This window comes from Cnephaeus nilssonii (genome assembly GCF_951640355.1).
Source record: "Cnephaeus nilssonii genome assembly, chromosome: 3".
In the NCBI taxonomy this organism is placed as follows: domain Eukaryota; kingdom Metazoa; phylum Chordata; class Mammalia; order Chiroptera; family Vespertilionidae; genus Cnephaeus; species Cnephaeus nilssonii.
Window position 1 is genome coordinate 92944668 of NC_137074.1, and position 19006 is coordinate 92963673.

Consider the following 19006-nt stretch of genomic DNA (forward strand, 5'->3'; position numbering starts at 1 on the left):
ACTGCATTGTTGTTTTGATTTGAATCTCTTGGATGATTAGAGCATCCTAAATAATAAAGAGTAATATGTGACTTTGAGCATCCTAAATAATAAAAGAGTAATATGCAAATTGACCATCACTCCATCACAAGATGGCTGCCCCATGTGGGCACAAGATGGCCACCACCAGATGGCCAGCAGGGGAGGGCAGTTGGGAGGGACCAGGCCTGCAAGGGAGGGCAGTTGTGGGTGATCAGGCCAAGAGGGAAGAGCAGTTGGGGGGGACCAGGCCTGCAAGGGAGGGCAGTTAGGGGCAATCAAGCCTGCAGGGGAAGGCAGTTAGAGGTGACCAGGCCAGCAGAGGAGGGAAGTTGGGGGCGCCCCGGCCTGCAGGGAAGGGCAGTTGGGGGGGCCCCAGGCCTGCAGGGGAGGGCAGTTAGGGGCAATCGGGCTGGCAGGGCAGCCATTAGGCATCAATCAGGCTGGCAGGGGAATGGCTAGGGGGTGATCAGGCTGGCAGGGGAATGGCTAGGGGGTGATCAGGCTGGCAGGGGAATGGCTAGGGGGTGATCAGGCTGGCAGGCAGAAGCGGTTAGGGGAAATCAGGAAGGCAGGCAGGTGAGCAGTTGGGAGCCAGCAGTCCTGGATTGTGAGAGGGACGTCCCAGATTGGAGAGGGTGCAGGCTGGGCTGAGGAACACCCCTCCTCCCCCGTGCATGAATTTCATGCACCGGGCCTCTAGTGTTTTCATATGTCTCTTGGCCTTCTGTATGTCCTCTTTTGAAAAGTGTCTATTTAGGTCTGTTGCCCAGTTTTTGATTGGGTTGTTTATCTTCCTTTTGTTAAGTTGTATGATTAGAGATTAAACCCTTATCGGTGATAACATTGGCAAATATGTTCTCCCATGCATTGGCCTTTGTTTTGTTGATGATTTCCTTTGCTGTGCAGAAGCTTTTTATTTTGATGTAGTCCCATTTGTTTATTTTCTCTTTAGTTTCCATTGCCCTAGGAGCTGTATTGGTGAAGATATTGCTTTGGCATATGTCTGAGATTTTGCTGCCTGTGGATTCCTCTAATAATTTTATGGTTTCCTGTCTTATGTTTAAGTCCTTTATCCATTTTCAGTTTAGTTTTGTGTATGGTGTAAGTTGGTGGTCTCGGACCAGTGGTTTTATTGCTAGCTTTACCCAGTGGCCAGATAAGTTTCTATTGAATGAGTACAAAAAATGTTTTACATAAATGTTAAAGGCACGCCTTAAAATAAATACCCATTGCATTTTGAAGTTATTTATTACATGTTCTTACAACCTAATACCTTTTTAAAGTATGATACTTTGTAATATGCGGTGTAATATGAAACCACGAGAACTCTCGTGATCCGTCCATAATGTGTTAAGAGAGTATGAGAAAGTTTACCTATTAGTATTTCATTAGATAGGTACATCAAGTTTTTTGGTCCAATTCAATATTTTAAGTCTTTTGAAAATGTTGCCAATACTTAAATTAAGGGGGCTCATAGAAAAGTCTGAAATTTTGTTGTTGTTTTGAATAATTATGTAATTTGACACTGCATGCATTGTAAAAATGGGCTGTAGGTGTTAAATAGAGGCCATTACTTCTCCATGGGTTTTTTTTTGCATTATTTTCCATACTATTAAGCCAAGCCCATGGAGCATGTATTTTTGTTATCAGGTTCTCTCTTTTGTGTTTTTTATGTGGGGCCAGCTCTTAAATTTTTGATACCTGCCTGGCTTCTGTGGGCAATTCAGTTTGTGTCCCATGGAAAATAGACTGTCAATGAGACTCAGATTATGCCATTTCATTACAATTTAATTTGTTCCAGGTAGCAGATTGAATATAATTTGCATTTTAAAAAAAACCAACATGGATGTGTGTGTGTGTGTGTGTGTGTGTGTGTGTGTGTGTGTGTGTGTGTGTTTAGGTGTATTTGTTACATATACATTAAAAAAGGGGTCATATATGAAATATTCCACCCACACCTACCACTCCCATAAGCCTGTCACTGTACTGATAAGATTCGGTGGCTTACAAAACACTTCCCTGATGATACAGCAAGCTCTTCATGCAAATGTGTGAATATGGTGGTTCTAAGGATGCTTAAGGTCCCTGCCTGCCCCAGGTCATTGAAATTTCCAGGTGCTCAGCATGAAGCCCTGTGAAAATGGATATACATGCCAACCATAATTATATCTATACTAGAGGCCTGGTGCACAAAATTCGTGCATTGGGAGGGGGGTGTCCCTCAACCCAGCCTGCACCCTCTCCAATCTGGGACATCCCCCTGACAATCTGGGACTGCTGGCTCCTAACCACTCACCTTCCTGGCTGCCTGATTGCCCCTAACCACTCTGCCTGCCATCCTGATAGCCCCCTAAATGCTTCCCTGCCAGCCTGATGGACACCTAACTGCTCCCCTGCTGGCCCAATCACCCCCACTTGCCCTCCCCTGCAGGCCTGGTTGCACCCAACTGCCCTCCCCTGCAGTCCTGGTTGCCCCCAACTGCCCTCCCCTGCAGGCCTGGTCACCCCCAACTGCCCTCCCCTGCCATCCATCTTGTGACAATGTGGGGGTGGCCATCTTATGACGACATGGGGGAGCACTCATCTTGTGAAGATGTGGGCCATCCATCTTGTGATAACATGGGGTGGCCATCTTGTGATGACATGGGGTGGCCATCTTGTGATGACGTGGGGGCGGCCATCTTGTGATGCAAAGGTGTGAGGGTCAATTTGCATATTACCTCTTTATTATATGGGATATTCTTTATACAAATATATGCTCTGTGGAAAATTGCTCTGCAACTTCTTTTTCTACATCTTCCCTTATCAACACACATCTCTCTACCTTGTTCTTTTTAATGACTCTTGTCTAATTTGTTGTTTGGCTGGTCCACAGTTCAACCAGTCTCCCAGTGTTGAATAGGTAGATTATTTTCCATGGTTTGGCATTATAAATAATGCTATATGATTGTCTTTGCTTCCTTATGCAATATATCCAAAGGGTGAATGTCTAAAAATGGAAATACTTAGTTGAAGAGTGTGATTTTGAAATTTTCATAAGTGATACCATATTATTCTCTAATTCATATTTCATTAAATAGTATTTGATAATGTCTTTTTCTTTGCAGTGAACTTTATCCACATAGACAGTCATATGCTTATTGGTCTTTTCGGTGGAAAGTGAAATTTTGAAGTTTAGGTTTGCATTTCCCTTAGTTATGTATGAATTTGAACACTTTTTCAAATGTTTACTGGACATTTGTATTGATTTCTTAGGAACTTGTGATTTTATTTATTTTTAATTTGTATAACTTTGATCTCTTGAAATTATTTTGATTTTTAGAGATCTATATTTTTATTATTAACTTACAGGTTTCAGTATTAAATTAGATAAGCCATCTATCCATTATTTATACAAAATTCCCATTTGTATTTTTTTAAAATTTCTATATATGTTTAAGAATATTTCAGGAATTCATTTTTGTTCCATATATTTATTTTAATTCTCCAAATTTTACAAACATAGTTTTATATACCCAGTAAAATTCCTATAGAATATCCTATAAGTGTTTATAGATATCTTAATGACTAAAGATGACAGTTTCATCAACAATATTTTTATTTAAATAGTACTATTTGTAATAAATAATTAGAACAATGCAAGGGAGTAAGTAAAAAGAAATCTACCAAAACATCATCAGTGATTTTTGGAAAACATCATTCTTGATATTGTTTTATGCTTATGTTTAGGAAAAGGATCGATAATTAGCTTAATAAACATCCTATATAATAAAAGTGTAATATGCTAATTAGACTGGTCGTCCTTCCAGACGACCTTCTGGATGAAGCTGGGGCTGGGAGGGTTGAGACAGAGGTATCCATGGTGCTGGGGGCCAAGCCCTTTGCAGGAATTTCATGCATGGGGCCTCTAGTAAATAATATAATGAAACAAAAACAAAGTAAGTGTGTATTAAATTTAACTTAAATTTTTTTTTTTTAAATTAAGAAACTTAAGTGAAATTGCTATTGGTGAAATGGCACCAGATGTTGGACCTCAGTTCAACATTGGTTCTTGAATTTTGTTGAAAAAGAATTTAGAGCCAAGGAACTCCAATCGAAAGAGTGGTAGAAAAAGTGAGCAGGCTGGGTTGTATGGACTCAGGAAACAAGTTACAGAGGCAAAAGAATGGCCCTTGGAACTTAGGAGGAAGAAAGCAAAGGTATGTGCCTTGAGGGAATAAAGGGGTAGGAAAGGCAAGGGCATGCTTAAAGGAAAAAGAGAGAGTGAGAGTGAGAAAGAGAACATGATGCTAGGGAAAGAAGAGGGTGGGGAAAGTCAAGGTCATAAGAGAGAGATAGACCAAGTGCTAAGTCCTTTGCTTGAGGGTTTTTATCTGGGAGTCTTAGGGGAGTATCATACCTAATAATAGACAAACATGTAAATTGACTGTACCTTCGCTATGCCCATAGCCAATCAGAGTGACTATGCAAATTAACCCAAAAAAGATGGCGGTTAATTTGCATACATAGGTGCCCAGCACCTGTGTCCCAGGAACATCCTGGCACCCAGGTCACTGTGAGGTAAGGCCTGGGCAGGAGTGGACCCCCTGCGATGGATCGCAGGGAGCTGGGGGTCTGCTTTCGGCCTGGGCAGGAGCGGAGCCTGCGATCGATCACAGGGAACTGGGGTTCCGCTCCTGATCGCAGGGAGCTGGGGGTCCGCTCCTGCTCAAGAGGCTTTCGGCCTGGGCAGGCCTGGGCAGGAGCGGAGCCGGTGATCAGGGGGAGCTAGAGGGCCCCTGCCCAGGCCTAAAGCTTCGGCCAGAGGCTTTAGGCCTGGGCAGGGCCCAGCCCGCGATTGGTGCGAACTGTAGAGGAAACACCTTTTCTGACTGCACATTGGCTAAGCTTCCTGTACGCCACTGGTAATATTCTTAGTAACTTGGGTAATAAGAATCCAAAAAGGTGATCTAGGGTTTTTCCACCACACTTCTGGAGAAAAAAACGAAGGTCCGCTGCTGGAGGGCTAGGAAATGTCATATCCTGCCCTAGCCGGTTTGACTCAGTGGATAATGCCTCGGCCTGCCGACAACAGGGTCTGGGTTCAATTCTGAGAAAGGGCATGTACCTAGGTTGCAGGCTCCTCCCTGGCTGGGGCCCAGATTAGGGCTCATGCAGGAGGCAACCAATCAAAGTGTTCCTCTCACTTTGATGTTTCTCTCTGTCTTTCCTTTCTCTTCCACATTCTCTAAAAGTCAATCGAAACAAAACCTCAGGTGAGTATAAAAAAAAAAATAAAGAAGTGCATATCCTATGAAAGACACATCTTGAAAATGCCTAAAGAAAGTTGTCATTTTTTTCTTGGTTAAGGGACTAGAGTCCGTGTTGATGAAAACACCTTGGTGACTGTGGTGACTGGCAGTGGCTGCAGCAGCGGGGTGATGGGGCTGGTGCCTTCCCCTGATCAGCCCAGTTGCCTTCCACAAAGGGAGGCCAGACTGCGGCTTAGGCCCGCTCCCCTCCGTGGAAGGCAACTGGGCTCCGTGGGGAGCGGGCCTAAGCCGTCAGTAGGACATCCTCTGAGGGCTCCCAGTATGTGAGAGGGGGCAGGTTGGGCTGAGGGGCCCCCCATCCCCCAGTGTACGAATTTCGTGCACCAGGCCCCTAGTCTCAATAGAATATTTATCAGCTTTCCAAGTGTGTCCTTTCAGGGTCATAATCTCTACTGCATTGGTTGGTGCTAGCACAGGGGCTCATTAGTCATCACAGCCGGTCCTGATGTCAACTATGTTATTGCCCTCCTCACCTTGATGTTTTTCTGGGCCTGGAGCTGAAACACAACTGAGGCCCAGATGTTTTATCTAGTTTGACCAAAACTATGTCTCTCTGGTTCACAGATGTGAGGCTTTGCTCCTAAGATTATTTTGGTGTGGGTCAGAACCTCATTGTCTTGAGGGCTTAATGCTTAAGGGAGTGTTTGTGCAAGGTTTATGGGAGTAATACATTTTTTTACTCCAGCCCCCTTGTTCCTCCTTTAAGGGGGTCTACCACATGATTAGTGACATGCTAGTGAAGGAAAAATCAGGGGAGGGTCCATACCCTATGACCATTGATAATCTGGGGAGTAAAGATCACCCTGGTAAATGAGGTCCCACCCTGGTTTTGCCCGTTGCTAGGATTTTTCGCCTGGTCACTTGTACCTGACTTACCATTTCCACTCTGGTCATGTCTGTCTTCCTACTGTATCATTCTCCCGTCAAGGATTCTTGGCTCTCAATTTTCTAAGGGAAAGGGGTGTATGGTCTCTTCTATGGCTACTTCCTGGTGAAGAAAGACAAAAGTTTTCTTTCAGACCCAGGAGATCCTTTCTCTCTGTCAGAGGGATGATGAGGCCTGGACCCAGAAGGAGTTTGCAATTGTGTCTAGAGTCAGTAAGGAGCAGTATTTCTGGAGTACAATTAGGGTTTATAACCAACTATCTAAGAAAATTAGAAAAATTTAGGATCCAGTTCAGTGTATAGGTCAGTGATGGGTAACCTTTTGAGCTTGGTGTGTCAAACTTCGCCAAAAAACTGAGCATAAATCGGGTAGTGTGTCACTTTGAGGAAAAAACATTATTTCACAAATGTTTCATCCTCAGGAGCAGCAAATGTTTCATCCTTGGCATGCGGCCGGGCCGCGTGTCATCAGAAATGGCTACGCGTGTCATAGGTTCACCATCACTGGTATAGGTGGAAAAAAATAAAACTTCGGAGAAAATTAACTAATCTAGAGTCTGATATCCACAACTGTGTCTCATAGATTCTATTGAAACACAATTTCTCCACCTCAAAATCACCCTCATTTTTATCAAACAGCCAGATTAGGTAAGACCAACTTATTTACTGTATAAGTCTGGTTTCAATTTGCCTTGATTATTTACATAAAAACACAAGGACCGACAAATCTATTCACATAATGTTGGAATTTTTTTTCCATCTGGGTACATTTTTCCTAGTTTATAGATAGTACATAGCTTAGGTTAAGGTGACCAGACGTCCCGCTTTTGGCGGGACAGTCCTGATTTTTAACAATTTGTCCCGCGTCCTGCGGCTTTTTAAAAAAGTCCCGATTTTTGGAAAGAATGCACGACAAGCTAGGGAACGGCGGGAGAACGGGAAGGGAATATACGGTTTTCAGCGGCCATGTGGCTATTTAGCCAGGATATGAGTTTTATATTATTTTTGTTAATTTTATAATGTTAAACTTTAATAATGACAAATAATTGTTGAGAACTGATTATCGAGAACTGCTTATCAAAGTTCGCATTGTTGATCAGTTGTTAGAATTCGACCACCATTGTTTGGACTTAATGAACAATGGCATTTTTTGGGATTGGCAACGACAAAAACATTTTGTAACTGTCTCTCAGATGATACACATCGTACTGCATGCTAGTAAGCTAGTTAAACAAGTGATGTCATTACAAATCAGCTATTCAGATAATTTAGGTAAGGAATTTATTTATTTATTTCATAAATACATAAATTTTCTTGAATTTAGCAGACAGTACTCGTATTATTTATATTTTATAGTGGCGGCAAAAAGTGTAGCACTGGCCTTGAAAGTGACACTACTTACGTTATGGCAAATTCAGAGGAAAAATAATACAAGTTAGTATTGTTATTATTTAGAAAGAAATATAGGATTAAAATAATTTTTAAAATATAGTTACTTTATAACAATCAAATTAATTTAATTTATAAACTAACAATAAAATATGTTCATGTAATTATGTACCTACTTACTGTGTTTTTAAGCAATATGTATATAATAATTTATAATTTTAAATTATTTTTTATTATAATTTTAAATTATTTTATTATTATACTAGAAGCCTGTTGCACGAAGTTTCGTGCAATAGACTTCCTTCACCTGGCTGCTGGCACCAGTTTTCCGCCAGCAGCAGTTTTCCTCTGGCCACCCGCTGATCAGAGCGCCTCCCGCCAGCACGATCCGCCACCCTGAGAGGAACTCCGATCCGGAGGCGCTCCTGATTGGCGGGTGGCCAGAGGAAAACTGCTGCTGGCGGAAAACTGGTGCCAGCAGCCACGCAATCAGCCACCCTGAGTTCCGCCACCAGCGTCTTCCGCCGGCCCCATGGGTCCTTCCGCAGCGCAGGCCGGCCGTTTAGGCCTGCGGGAGGAGCGGGGGTCGGGGACTCACGAGTCCCCATCCCCCGCTCCTTCCTCCAGCCAATCGGCCACCCTGAGTCCCGCCGCCCACGCCTCCAGCCGGCCCAATCGTGGGCGTAGCGATGCAATTTGCATATTACCTTTTTATTATGTAGGATAATATAATTTTTATTATATAATATAATTTTATATTTTATTATATAATATAATTTTTATTATATAATATAATTTTAAATTATTTTTTTATTATAATTTTAAATTATTATGTATATAATAATTTATAATATAATTTTAAATTATTCTCTCCTTCAGGGAGAATGATCCTGAAGGCTAGGTCCCACCCTACAATTGATTGTCCATTGTTAGGCACCTGGGGCTTTCCACCCTTATGACCTTCTGTATCTTGTCCATTGTCCTTGCTCTGCTCATTTGTCTAATTGCCTACAGCATATATGGAATTTCTGTCCATTTCTTTTTGGTGAAACAAAATAAGTCTAACTCTAAGATAGTATTAAAATTAATGGTGCCCTTAACTGGCCAAGCCTCTCCATTGACCACTTCATGTTGGGGCCAGGCTGGGCTGCAAAACAAACTTGAGGGACTCAGGTTAAATATTTCCCAGTTGGTGAGAATATACCTCCAAAAAGGGTCTCTTAAGGCACTGTGGATTGGTTCCCCATCTGTGGAGAGACAGATATGTAACAAGCCGAGAGTTAGAGGCGTTCCTGCAAGTCCCTGGACTGTCTGGGGCTGACCTATGGTTTAGTACAGCAGGTACCCTGCCGCCTGGGAACTACCCGGATATTGAGTGCTACCCCATGCTCTGAGGGCCGACTTACCAATGGTCACAGTGATGACATGGCACTGTGGTGCTGGACTTACTCTGATCAGATAGATGGACTCTACTCAACATGAAGCCAGTTTCTGTAAGCGAGGCATGCTATTTGATGGCCTCTGGCCTTAGCTAGCCCTACCTGAGGTCCCCCATCATGTCTGCCCATACAAGGGGCTGTCACCTCCTCAGTCATCTGAACCCTCTTGCATGTCTTGGTTTTTCTCCCCAGCTGTATAATACAACCGTGAGGACTTGGAATACTAAGTAACCAATGTTTATGTGTACATCCCAAGACAAATCAATTATTTAATTACAGTTGTGTTGGAATTCCCTACGGAGTTGCTGCATATGGTGAGGAACAGCCTTGGGCACCTCCACAGAGATTCGTAGTCACCTAACAATACCTGAAATTCAAGCAGGAGGGAGGAAATGCTCCTTATGAGTTTAGGCTCTCATTTATCCAGCAAAGGGTTTTGTTCAGAAAGCAATTCCAATTAAAAAGCCAAAGTTAAAAAAACCCAAAAACCCACAAAAAGACAGACACTTTTTTTTTCTTCCTGTCCTCCTAAGTTATCTTGACTCTTAATCTTCAGCTCTATCTTCAGGATTTTAAAAAACAGCTCAAATAAAAGTTATGGCTTCTTACCTTAAAACAGGAAGGTCTGGAATTCCAAGAAAAATGCACCTAAGTTCACCAGATGCAATGTGGGGAACCAGTGGGGCACAAGGGCCCCTGGTGGTAGGTTCCTAGCATGGTCTGGGTCTACAAGGTAGTCCTGGGTATGCTCCTCTGGGATCCTGCCGTACTATGCCATGATAAGACAATCCAAGTCACAGCACCAAAATGAAAGAAATTGCTGAAATTGTTGAAGTAATATTCAGAAATGTTATTTCCTAAATTGCTCATCTAAAATTAATAGATTAAAAGTATACTGATGACAACCTTAAATTTTAATCACTGTTCAGTGACTGTCATAAAATAAGGGTCTGACTTTCTTGTACTTTATCCCATCTTCTTTTCACTCATCTGTGTTTTTATTTTTATTTTCTAATAATAAAACTTTTACTTTGTGCATTTCTTTTTGTTGTTATTGTATATTCACTTGCGAATATAGTCGTGGTTCTATATTTAAAGATTGAGGGCTCATTCACACTGCTGCAATGGCTATTCATTTCTTTCTGTGAGTTTGCATTTTTAATCTTTTAATTGCCATAGACTTAGAATTATTTTAAATTTGACAATCCTATCTAATAAAAGAGTAACATGCAAATTGACAGTCAATCCAACGCACAAGATGGTTGCCCCCATGTGGTCAAAGATGGCTGCCCCCATGTGGACACAAGATGGCCCCCACAAGATGGCCGGAAAGGGAGGGCAGTTGTGGGTGATCAGGCCAGCAGGGGAGGACATTTGGGAGGGACCAGGACTGCAAGGGAGGGCAGTTGTGGGCGATCAGGCCTGCAGGGGAGGACAGTTGGGGGGAACCGGGCCTACAGGGGAGGGCAGTTGGGGGCGACCAGGCCTGCAGGGGAAGGGAGTTGGAGGGGACCAGGCCTGCAGGGGAGAGCAGTTTGGGGGAACCAGGCCTGCAGGGGAGGGAAGTTGGGGGGGACTAGTCCTGCAGGGGAGGGCAGTTGGGGGGGACTGGGCCTGCAGGGGAGGGCAGTGTGGGGGGGACTAGGCCTGCAGGGGAGGGCAGTTGGGGGGGCCAGGCCTGCAGTGGAGGGCAGTTGGGGGGGACTAGGCCTCTAGGGGAGGGCAGTTGGGGGGGGCCAGGCCTGCAGGGGAGGGCAGTTAGGGGTGATCGGGCCAGCAGGGGAGGGCAGTGTGGGGGGGACTAGGCCTGCAGGGGAGGGCAGTTGGGGAAAGACCAGACCTGCAGTGGAGGGCAGTTGGGGGGGACTAGGCCTCTAGGGGAGGGCAGTTGGGGGGGGGGGACCAGGCCTGCAGGGGAGGGCATTTAGGGGCAACCAGGCCTGCAGGGGAGGGCAGTTAGAGGTGACCGGGCCAGCAGGGGAGGGTAGTTGTGGGCGACCAGGCCAGCAAGGGAGGACAGTTAGGGGTGACCAGGTCTGCAGGGGAGGGCAGTTCGGGGTAACAGGCCTGCAGGGGATGGCAGTTTGTGGCAATTGGGCCTGCAGGGGAGCAGTTAGGGGGTGATCAGGCTGGCAGGCAGAAGTGGTTGGTGCAATCAGGCAGGCAGGCAGGCAGGCAGGCGAGTGGTTGGGAGCCAGCAGTCTTGGATTTTGAGAGGAATGTCTGACTGCCCATTTAGGCCCGATCCCACCAGGATCGGGCCTAAATGGGCAGTTGAACATCCCTCCAGGGGTCCCAGATTGGAGAGGGTGCAGGCTGGGCTGAGGAATACCCCCCCTTCACGAATTTTGTGCACCAAGCCTCTAGTCCTACCTAATAAAATGGTAATATGCAAATTGATCACACCTTGGCTACACCCAAGCCACGCCCACCAGCCAATCAGTAGCGAGTATGCAAATTAACCCAACCAAGATGGCTACAGCCACGGAGAGCAAGGTTTCCCAGGCAACAGAGGAAGTCAAGCTTTCCGCATGCCCTTGCCAGGTCTAAGCCTCCACTCAAGCTACAAACTCAATTATAGAAGGTAAACAAATTCCAACAGAATGGCGGCAGCCACGGAGCTGGAGAGACCAGGCCAGGGTTGCCTGCGGCAACGGAGAAAGCAAAGCTTTCCGCATACCCTGGCCGGGCCCAGGCCTCCGCTTAAGGCTACAAAGTTTCAATTATAGAAGGTGAATTAACCCAAACAGAAATGGCTGCCGGCAGTGGAGCATGCAGGAGGCTTGGCTCCGCTCCAGGCTACAAAGTTTCAATTGTAGAAGGTAAATAAATTCCAGATACCAGGGCCTCCACTTGGGTCGCCTGGGGGCGTGGCCAGCCTGCAAACCACCACAGGCCCCTTGCTCAGGCCACCCCATGCCCCAAGGGAACCCCCACCCTGATCCGGGACACCGTTCAGGGCAAACCAGCTGGCCCCCACTCCTGCACCAGGCCTCTATCCTATCTAATAAAAGAGTAATATGCAGATTGACCATCACTCCAACACACAATATGGCTGCCCCCATGTGCTCAAAGATCCTGCCCCCATGTGGACACAAGATGGCCACTACAAGATGGCCAGCAGGGGAGGGTAGTTGGGAGTCACCCGGCCTGCAAGGGAGGGCAGTTGGAGGCGATCAACCCTGCAGGGGAGGGCAGTTAGGGGTGACCGGTCCGGCAGAGGAGGGAAGTTGTGGGCAATCAGGCTGGCAGGGGAGCAGTTAGGCATCAATCAGGCTGGCCGCGGAGTGGTTAGGGGGTGATCAGGCTGGCAGGCAGAAGCGGTTAGGGGCAATCAGGAAGGCAGGCAGGCGAGCAGTTCGGAGCCAGCAGTCCTGGATTGTGAGAGGGATGTCTGACTGCCCCTTTAGGCCCGATTCCACCAGGATCGGGCCTAAACGGGCAGTCGGACATCCCTCGAGGGGTCCCAAATTGGGGAGGGTGCAGGCTGGGCTGAGGGACACACCCCCCCTCCATGCACGAATTTTGTGCACCGGGCCTCTAGTATTTTAATAATTCCTTATGTTTGAGTAGGAACTTACTTAATGTCTTTATTTAGATTACTTTTGCTTCTCAGAATTATGTGGATTTTTTATCTTTAATGTAATGTTCCTTTGCAAAATAACCCCACTCCTCACTCTTTTGTACTTGGTTGTCTATGGAATTATTTCTTTATTCTTTGAATTTCAGTAGCTTAATCTGGGAGGTTTTGCATGTGCATGTTTGTGTTTGTTTTTTAATTTTTTAATTTTAATTTTTTATTTTTGCAACACAGTACTCTCTTTTTAATATGGATATTTAATTATTTACTTAAGGGAAAAATGTCCAGTTTTACATCTTCTATATCCATTTTATTTAGTTTTGTTAAGATTCACCAGCTATCCTTATTTGGATTTTTTGGGGTCAATTTTTACATTTCTCTTAGCTTTCCTTTAATATATTCGATTTCTTTGTCTTTTTCTTCTTCATTTAATTACATCAATTTTCAATTTATTCACTTAACTAATAACTTGATATTTTTGCTATATGTGCATTTTCTTATTTGTTAATTCTAATTAATTTATTATTTCCCAATGATATATTTTGTTTCTCCTTTTGTTTCCTTAGATCTGTAGTCCAATTTTACTTATTCTATTGTTTTGGCATATAATTTCTCAACTCTTGTTTTTAGTGAATTCATTTAAAATAAGTTGAAGTATAATGTGAAAGATTATGTGAAAAGGTTCTTTTCTTGAACAGCTCAGTTGGGGTGTTCTGTATTAGTCATCTTCTTAAATTTTATATGTTCCCTGTATATGCCCTAATGCCATCTTTCTGGTACTTTTATTGCTCACCCATCAGGGTATGGGGAAGTGCAGGAGAGGCTTATTGGCATTGCTTAACTCATTGTGTAGTCCTGAATCCTTCACTTCTGATAGAGAGCACCTGCCACATAGTTTTATAAGTTTTGTTGTAGTTTGCTTCTTTCCAGATTTGGGGGTATTAGTGAAAATAGCAGTGCGTTGTTTTTTTTTTGTTGTTGTTTTTTACCAGTTTTGAATAAGGACATGCCTCTAGCCTTTGTAGTTTGATGTGATCTATGTTCTTTCCATGCTTTTGCTAAAGGTAGGGCTAGGAAAATTTGGCCCTGCCATCTGATTTTGTAAATAAAGTTATTGGATCACAGCCACACCCATTCATTTACGTATTGCCTTTGGCCACTTACATGCTTCAGAGACACAGCTGAGTTGGAACAGAGGCTGGGAATGGCAGAAATATTTACTATTTGCCCCTTAACAGGAAAAATGTGCCAAAACCTGCTGTTGGGTAATTTTATCTTTCTGGCTGGTTTTTGACTATTTTTCTGTCATTTTATTAGGGGTTAGAGGAGAAAGATATAGGATGATCCTTCATTATACTATCTTGACATAGAAATTGCTATAATGCTGATTTTAAAATTTCATGAAATAAAATAATTATCCTATTTCCTCTCTTATGGCACAGTGCTTGAAATGGTAAAAAAAAAAAAAAATGTTAGTGGAATTACTTACTATTTATTTGAGATAAGAATGATTTTACCAACCAGGAAACATCTACCAATAAATGAAATTATTCACATGTCTTCTTTAATGATATCTTTTTTTCCCTTTTTCTCAATAGGAGTAAAACAGTTACTTAATTACAGTAGCAAAAGAATTGAATTTCGTGACTTTCTTCTTTTGCACTTTTCACAGGTATAAGCGCTTTAACCAGACTTTGGACAACATTGGAGAGAACGAAGGTGGCATCGATAAGTTCTCCAGAGGCTATGAATCCTTTGGGGTCCACAGGTGTGCGGATGGCGGTTTATACTGCAAGGAATGGGCCCCTGGAGCAGAAGGGGTTTTTCTTACTGGAGATTTCAGTAAGTATTTTGAAAGCATTAGTGATGGTATTAGTTTCTTATTGACCTATTTGAAACATAGACTTATTATATTTCATGTATATGATGAGATGAAGATAAGTGATTAGAAAAATTCCATTTTTCAGATAGAGCCACAGACTTTATTAATCTTGACCTTCATGTAGTATAAATGTTTTGCTATCATGTGATATATGTGTTCCTGAAAAACTTTATGTTCTGTAAAACTATGTACCAGAAATAAGAGTTTATGAGAAAAATAGTGTTAGGCAGACTACTCCAAATTTACTGAACTTTGTTAGCAAATTCTAAAAAAACAATAGCAATCTGGGTGAAAATATTGGTGTAAGTTAAGTCTCCACTGGCATTTGCATCTGGTTAGCTGGCATTGTAGTTCTAGGATCCTGTATAGTCTGGTAACTTTTTTGAAATCTCAATAAAAGTAGATATCTAATCTAGAGGGTAAACTTCTTTATCCCTTAATTTATTTTTCCTTCTCCTTTTTTTTTTTTTATAACACAAAGGGAAATACTTCTCAGTTTTGTTATCTGTTCTGTTAATTTCACGGTGGACAGTTAACCCTATGGAAAGCATAGTAGTTTTAAAGGTTAGGTTTTTTTTTTTTTTCTCTTTATTGTTTAAAGCATTACATATGTCTCTTTTTCCCCCAATTGACCCCCTCCACCCCCACTTCTGCTCCCCAGGATAAGCCCGCACCACCCCAGTGTCTGTGTCCATTGGTTATGCTAATATGCATGTATACAAGTCCTTTGGTTGGTCACTTACCCCCACCGCCACCCCCTCCCCTGCCTTCTCTCTGAGGTTGGATGGTCTGTTCAGTGTTTCTTTGTCTCTGGTTCTATTTTTGTTCATGAGTTTATGTTGTTCATTATATACCACATATGAGTGACATCATTGATATTTATCTTTCTCCGACTGGCTTATTTCGCTTAGCATAATGCTCTCCAGGTCCATCCATGCTGTTGCAAATGGTAAAAGTTCCTTCTTTTTTATAGCAGCGGAATATTCCACTGTGTAGATGTACCAGTTTTCTAATCCACTCATCTGCTGATGGGCACTTAGGCTGTTTCCATATCTTAGCTATTGTAAATTGTGCTGCTATGAACATAGGGGTGCATATGTTCTTCTGATTGGTGTTTCTGGTTTCTTGGGATATATTCTCAGAAGTGGGATTACTGTGTCAAATGGGAGTTCCATTTTTCATTTTTGAGGAAACTCCATACTGTTCTCCACAGTGGCTGCACCAGTCTGCATTCCCACCAGGTTTGCATGAGGGTTCCTTTTTCTCCACATCATCGCCAGCACTTGTCCTTGATGGATTTGTTGTTGATAGCCATTCTGACAGGTGTGAGATGGTACCTCATTGTCATTTTGATTTGCATCTTTGGAATGATTAGTGACTTTGAGCACGTTTTCATATGTCTCTTGACCTTCTCTATGTCCTCTTTTGAAAAATGTCTAACTAGGTCCTTGGTCCATTTTTTGATTGGATTGTTTATCTTCCTTCCAACTTTTGTTGACTCGGATGTCAGTTGTATGAGTTCCCTGTAAATTTTGGAGATTAAACCCTTATCTGATATAGCATTGGCAAATATATTCTCCCATGCAGTGGGCTTTCTTGTTGTTTTGTTGATGGTTTCTTTTGCTGTGCAGAAGCTTTTTATTTTGATGTAGTCCCATTTTTTTATTTTCTCTTTAGTTTCCATTGCCCTATGAGTTGTATTGGTAAAGATATTGCTATGATATATGTCTGATATTTTGCTGCCTATGGAGTCTTCTAAGATATTTATGGTTTCCCGTCTTACATTTAAGTCATTTAACCATTTTGAGTTTATTTTTGTGTATGGTGTAAGTTGGTTGTATAGTTTCATTTTTTTGCATGTATCTGACCAATTTTCCCAGCACCATTTATTGACGAGACTGTCTTGACTCGATTGTATGCTCTTGCCTCCTTTGTCAAATATTAATTGAGCATAATGGCCTGAGTCAATTTCTGGGTTCTCTGTTCTGTTCTATTGGTCTATATGTCCGTTCTTGTGCCAGTACCAGGCAGTTTTGAGAACAGTGGCTTTATAATATAGCTTGACATCTGCTATTGTGATCCCTTCAACTTTGTTCTTTTTTCTCAGGATAGCTGTGGCTATTTTTTTTTTTTATTCCATATGAATTTTTGAAGTTTTTGTTCTAGGTTTGTGAAATATACCATTGGTATTTTAATGGGGATTGCATTGTATCTGTAGATTGCTTTGGGTAGTATGGACATTTTAATGATGTTGATTCTACCAATCCATGAACACAGTATGTTCTTCCATTTGTTTATGTCTTCCTCTATCTCTTTTTTCAATATCCTGTAGTTTTCCAAGTAGAGGTCTTTTACCTCCTTAGTTAAGTTTATTCCTAGGTATCTTAATTTTTTTGTTGCAATGGTAAATGGGATTTTTTTATTTTATTTTATTTTAGTTTCTCTTTCTGCGAGTTCATTATTGGTGTATAAAAAGGCTATAGATTTCTGGGTGTTAATTTTGTATCCTGCTACATTGCTGAATTAATTTATTAAGTCTAGTAATTTTTAGATGGAGTCTTTAGATGGAGTCTTTAGGGTTATGTCATCAGTGAATAATGACAGTTTTATTTCTTCCTTTTCAATTTGGATGCCTTTTATTTCTTCTTGTCTGATCGCTATGGCTAGCACTTCTAGTACTGTGTCGAAAAGGAGTTGGAGAGTGGGCATCCCTGTCTTGTTCCTGTCCCTAGGGAAAATGGTTTTAGTTTTTGCCCATTGAGTATGATGTTGGCTGTAGGTTTGTCATGTAAGACTTTTATTCTGTTGAGGTATGTTTCCTCTATTCCCACTTTGCTGAGAGATTTTATCAAGAAATGGTGTTGGATTTTGTCAAATGCTTTTTCTGCATGGATTGATATGATTATGTGATTTTTATCTCTCAATTTGTTTATGTGATGTATCACATTTATTGATTTGCGGATATTGTACTATCCTTGCATCACAGGAAAAAAATCCCACTTGGTCATGTGGTATGATCTTTCTAATGTAAACCTGGATCAGATTTGCTAGAAATTTGTTGAGGATTTTAGCATATATGTTCAGCAGGGTATTGGCCTGTAATTCTCTTTCTTTGTGGTGTCTTTTCTGGTTTTGGATTTATGGTAATGCTGGCTTCCCAGAAAGAGCTTGGAAGTGTGCCTTCCTCTTGAATTTTTTGGCATAGTCTGAGGAGGATAGACTTTAGTTTTTCTTTGAATGTTTGGTGGAACTCCCCTGTAAAGCTGTTTGGACCAGGGCTTTTGTTTGCTGGATGATTTTTGATTACTGCCTCACTTTTATTGGTAGTTAATGGCCTATTCAGGGTTTTTTATTCTTTCTCATTGAGTTTCAGAAGCTTGTATTTTTCTAAGAATATGTCCATTTTGTTTAGGTTGTCCAGTTTGTTGGAGTTGAGTTGCTTGTAGTATTTTTTTTTTACAATCTTTTGTATTTCTATGTGGTCTGTTGGCTTTTGGTTTGCAATCTATTTGAAGGAAGGGCCTGTATATAAATAACTATAATACAATCTGCTTAGTTTTATTCTAGAAGTATAAATACATTACTATAATAGTGACAAGGAAGAAAATTCAGTGTTGAAAGTAGAATAACTGAAAAAAAAATAGGCCTTGGCAAAATGTTTATAATACAAGGAAAGGAAATATCAGAATAGTAAAAATCCTTTAGTACCATAGAGTGATGTAGTATTTAAAATTTGATTGTATCAGACTCAAAAGTCTACATGCCGTATTATTCCATTTATATGACATTATGTAAAGGCAAAACTATAGGGACTGAAAACAGAGTTGTTACGGTTTGCAGGTAGTAGGTGTGAATTGATTATAGAGGAACATAGGGAGTCTTTGGGGTGATGAAAATGTATTTTGTCCTGCCCTGGCCAGTATGGCTCAGTTCATTGAGCATTGTTTCATGCACTAAAAGGTTGCGGGTTAGATCCCTGGTTAGCGTGTGTGTAGGAGGCAACTGATCAGATGTTTTTCTCTCACATCAATGTTTCTCTCTCTTTCCCTCTCCCTTCCTCTCTACAGTCAATAAAACATTTTAAAAAATGTATTATGTCCTGATTGTGGTGGTGATTACATGACTGTATATATCTGTCAACTTTTATAGAACTATACATGTAAAAGACCCTTACAGCATATAAATTATACCCTAAGGTATAATTTTAAAAATGTTTTGATTTTATAATATACTAGCATTCCCGTTGCAGGAAAAATCCTGCAATAGGTTTTCCTGCTGCACTCTACCCTGCCCCGCCTGCTCTCCACCCTTGTCCCCCACCCCGCCTTCTCCGCCAGCCCCCCTGCTTTTCTCCCTTCTCCGCCAGCCCACCCGCTCTCCTTCCTTCTCCCCCGGCCCCGCCTCTGCTCCTCCCATCTCCTCCCCCCGGCCCCGCCTCCGCTCCTCCCTTCTCCCCCACCCCGCCTTCTCCCTCGGCCCCGCCTGCTCTCCTTCCTTC

At 42.3% G+C, this 19006-nt stretch overlaps 1 protein-coding gene across 1 annotated transcript in view; it reads left to right on the top strand.

The window, feature by feature from the left end:
• Positions 1 to 19006, top strand: part of GBE1 (1,4-alpha-glucan branching enzyme 1) — a 353762-nt gene that overhangs the window by 57239 nt on the left and 277517 nt on the right. Inside the window, exon 2 of the mRNA XM_079766240.1 lies at positions 14299 to 14468. Within this exon, the coding sequence (XP_079622366.1) occupies positions 14299 to 14468 (170 nt within the window). The remainder of the gene's footprint in view (positions 1 to 14298; positions 14469 to 19006) is intronic.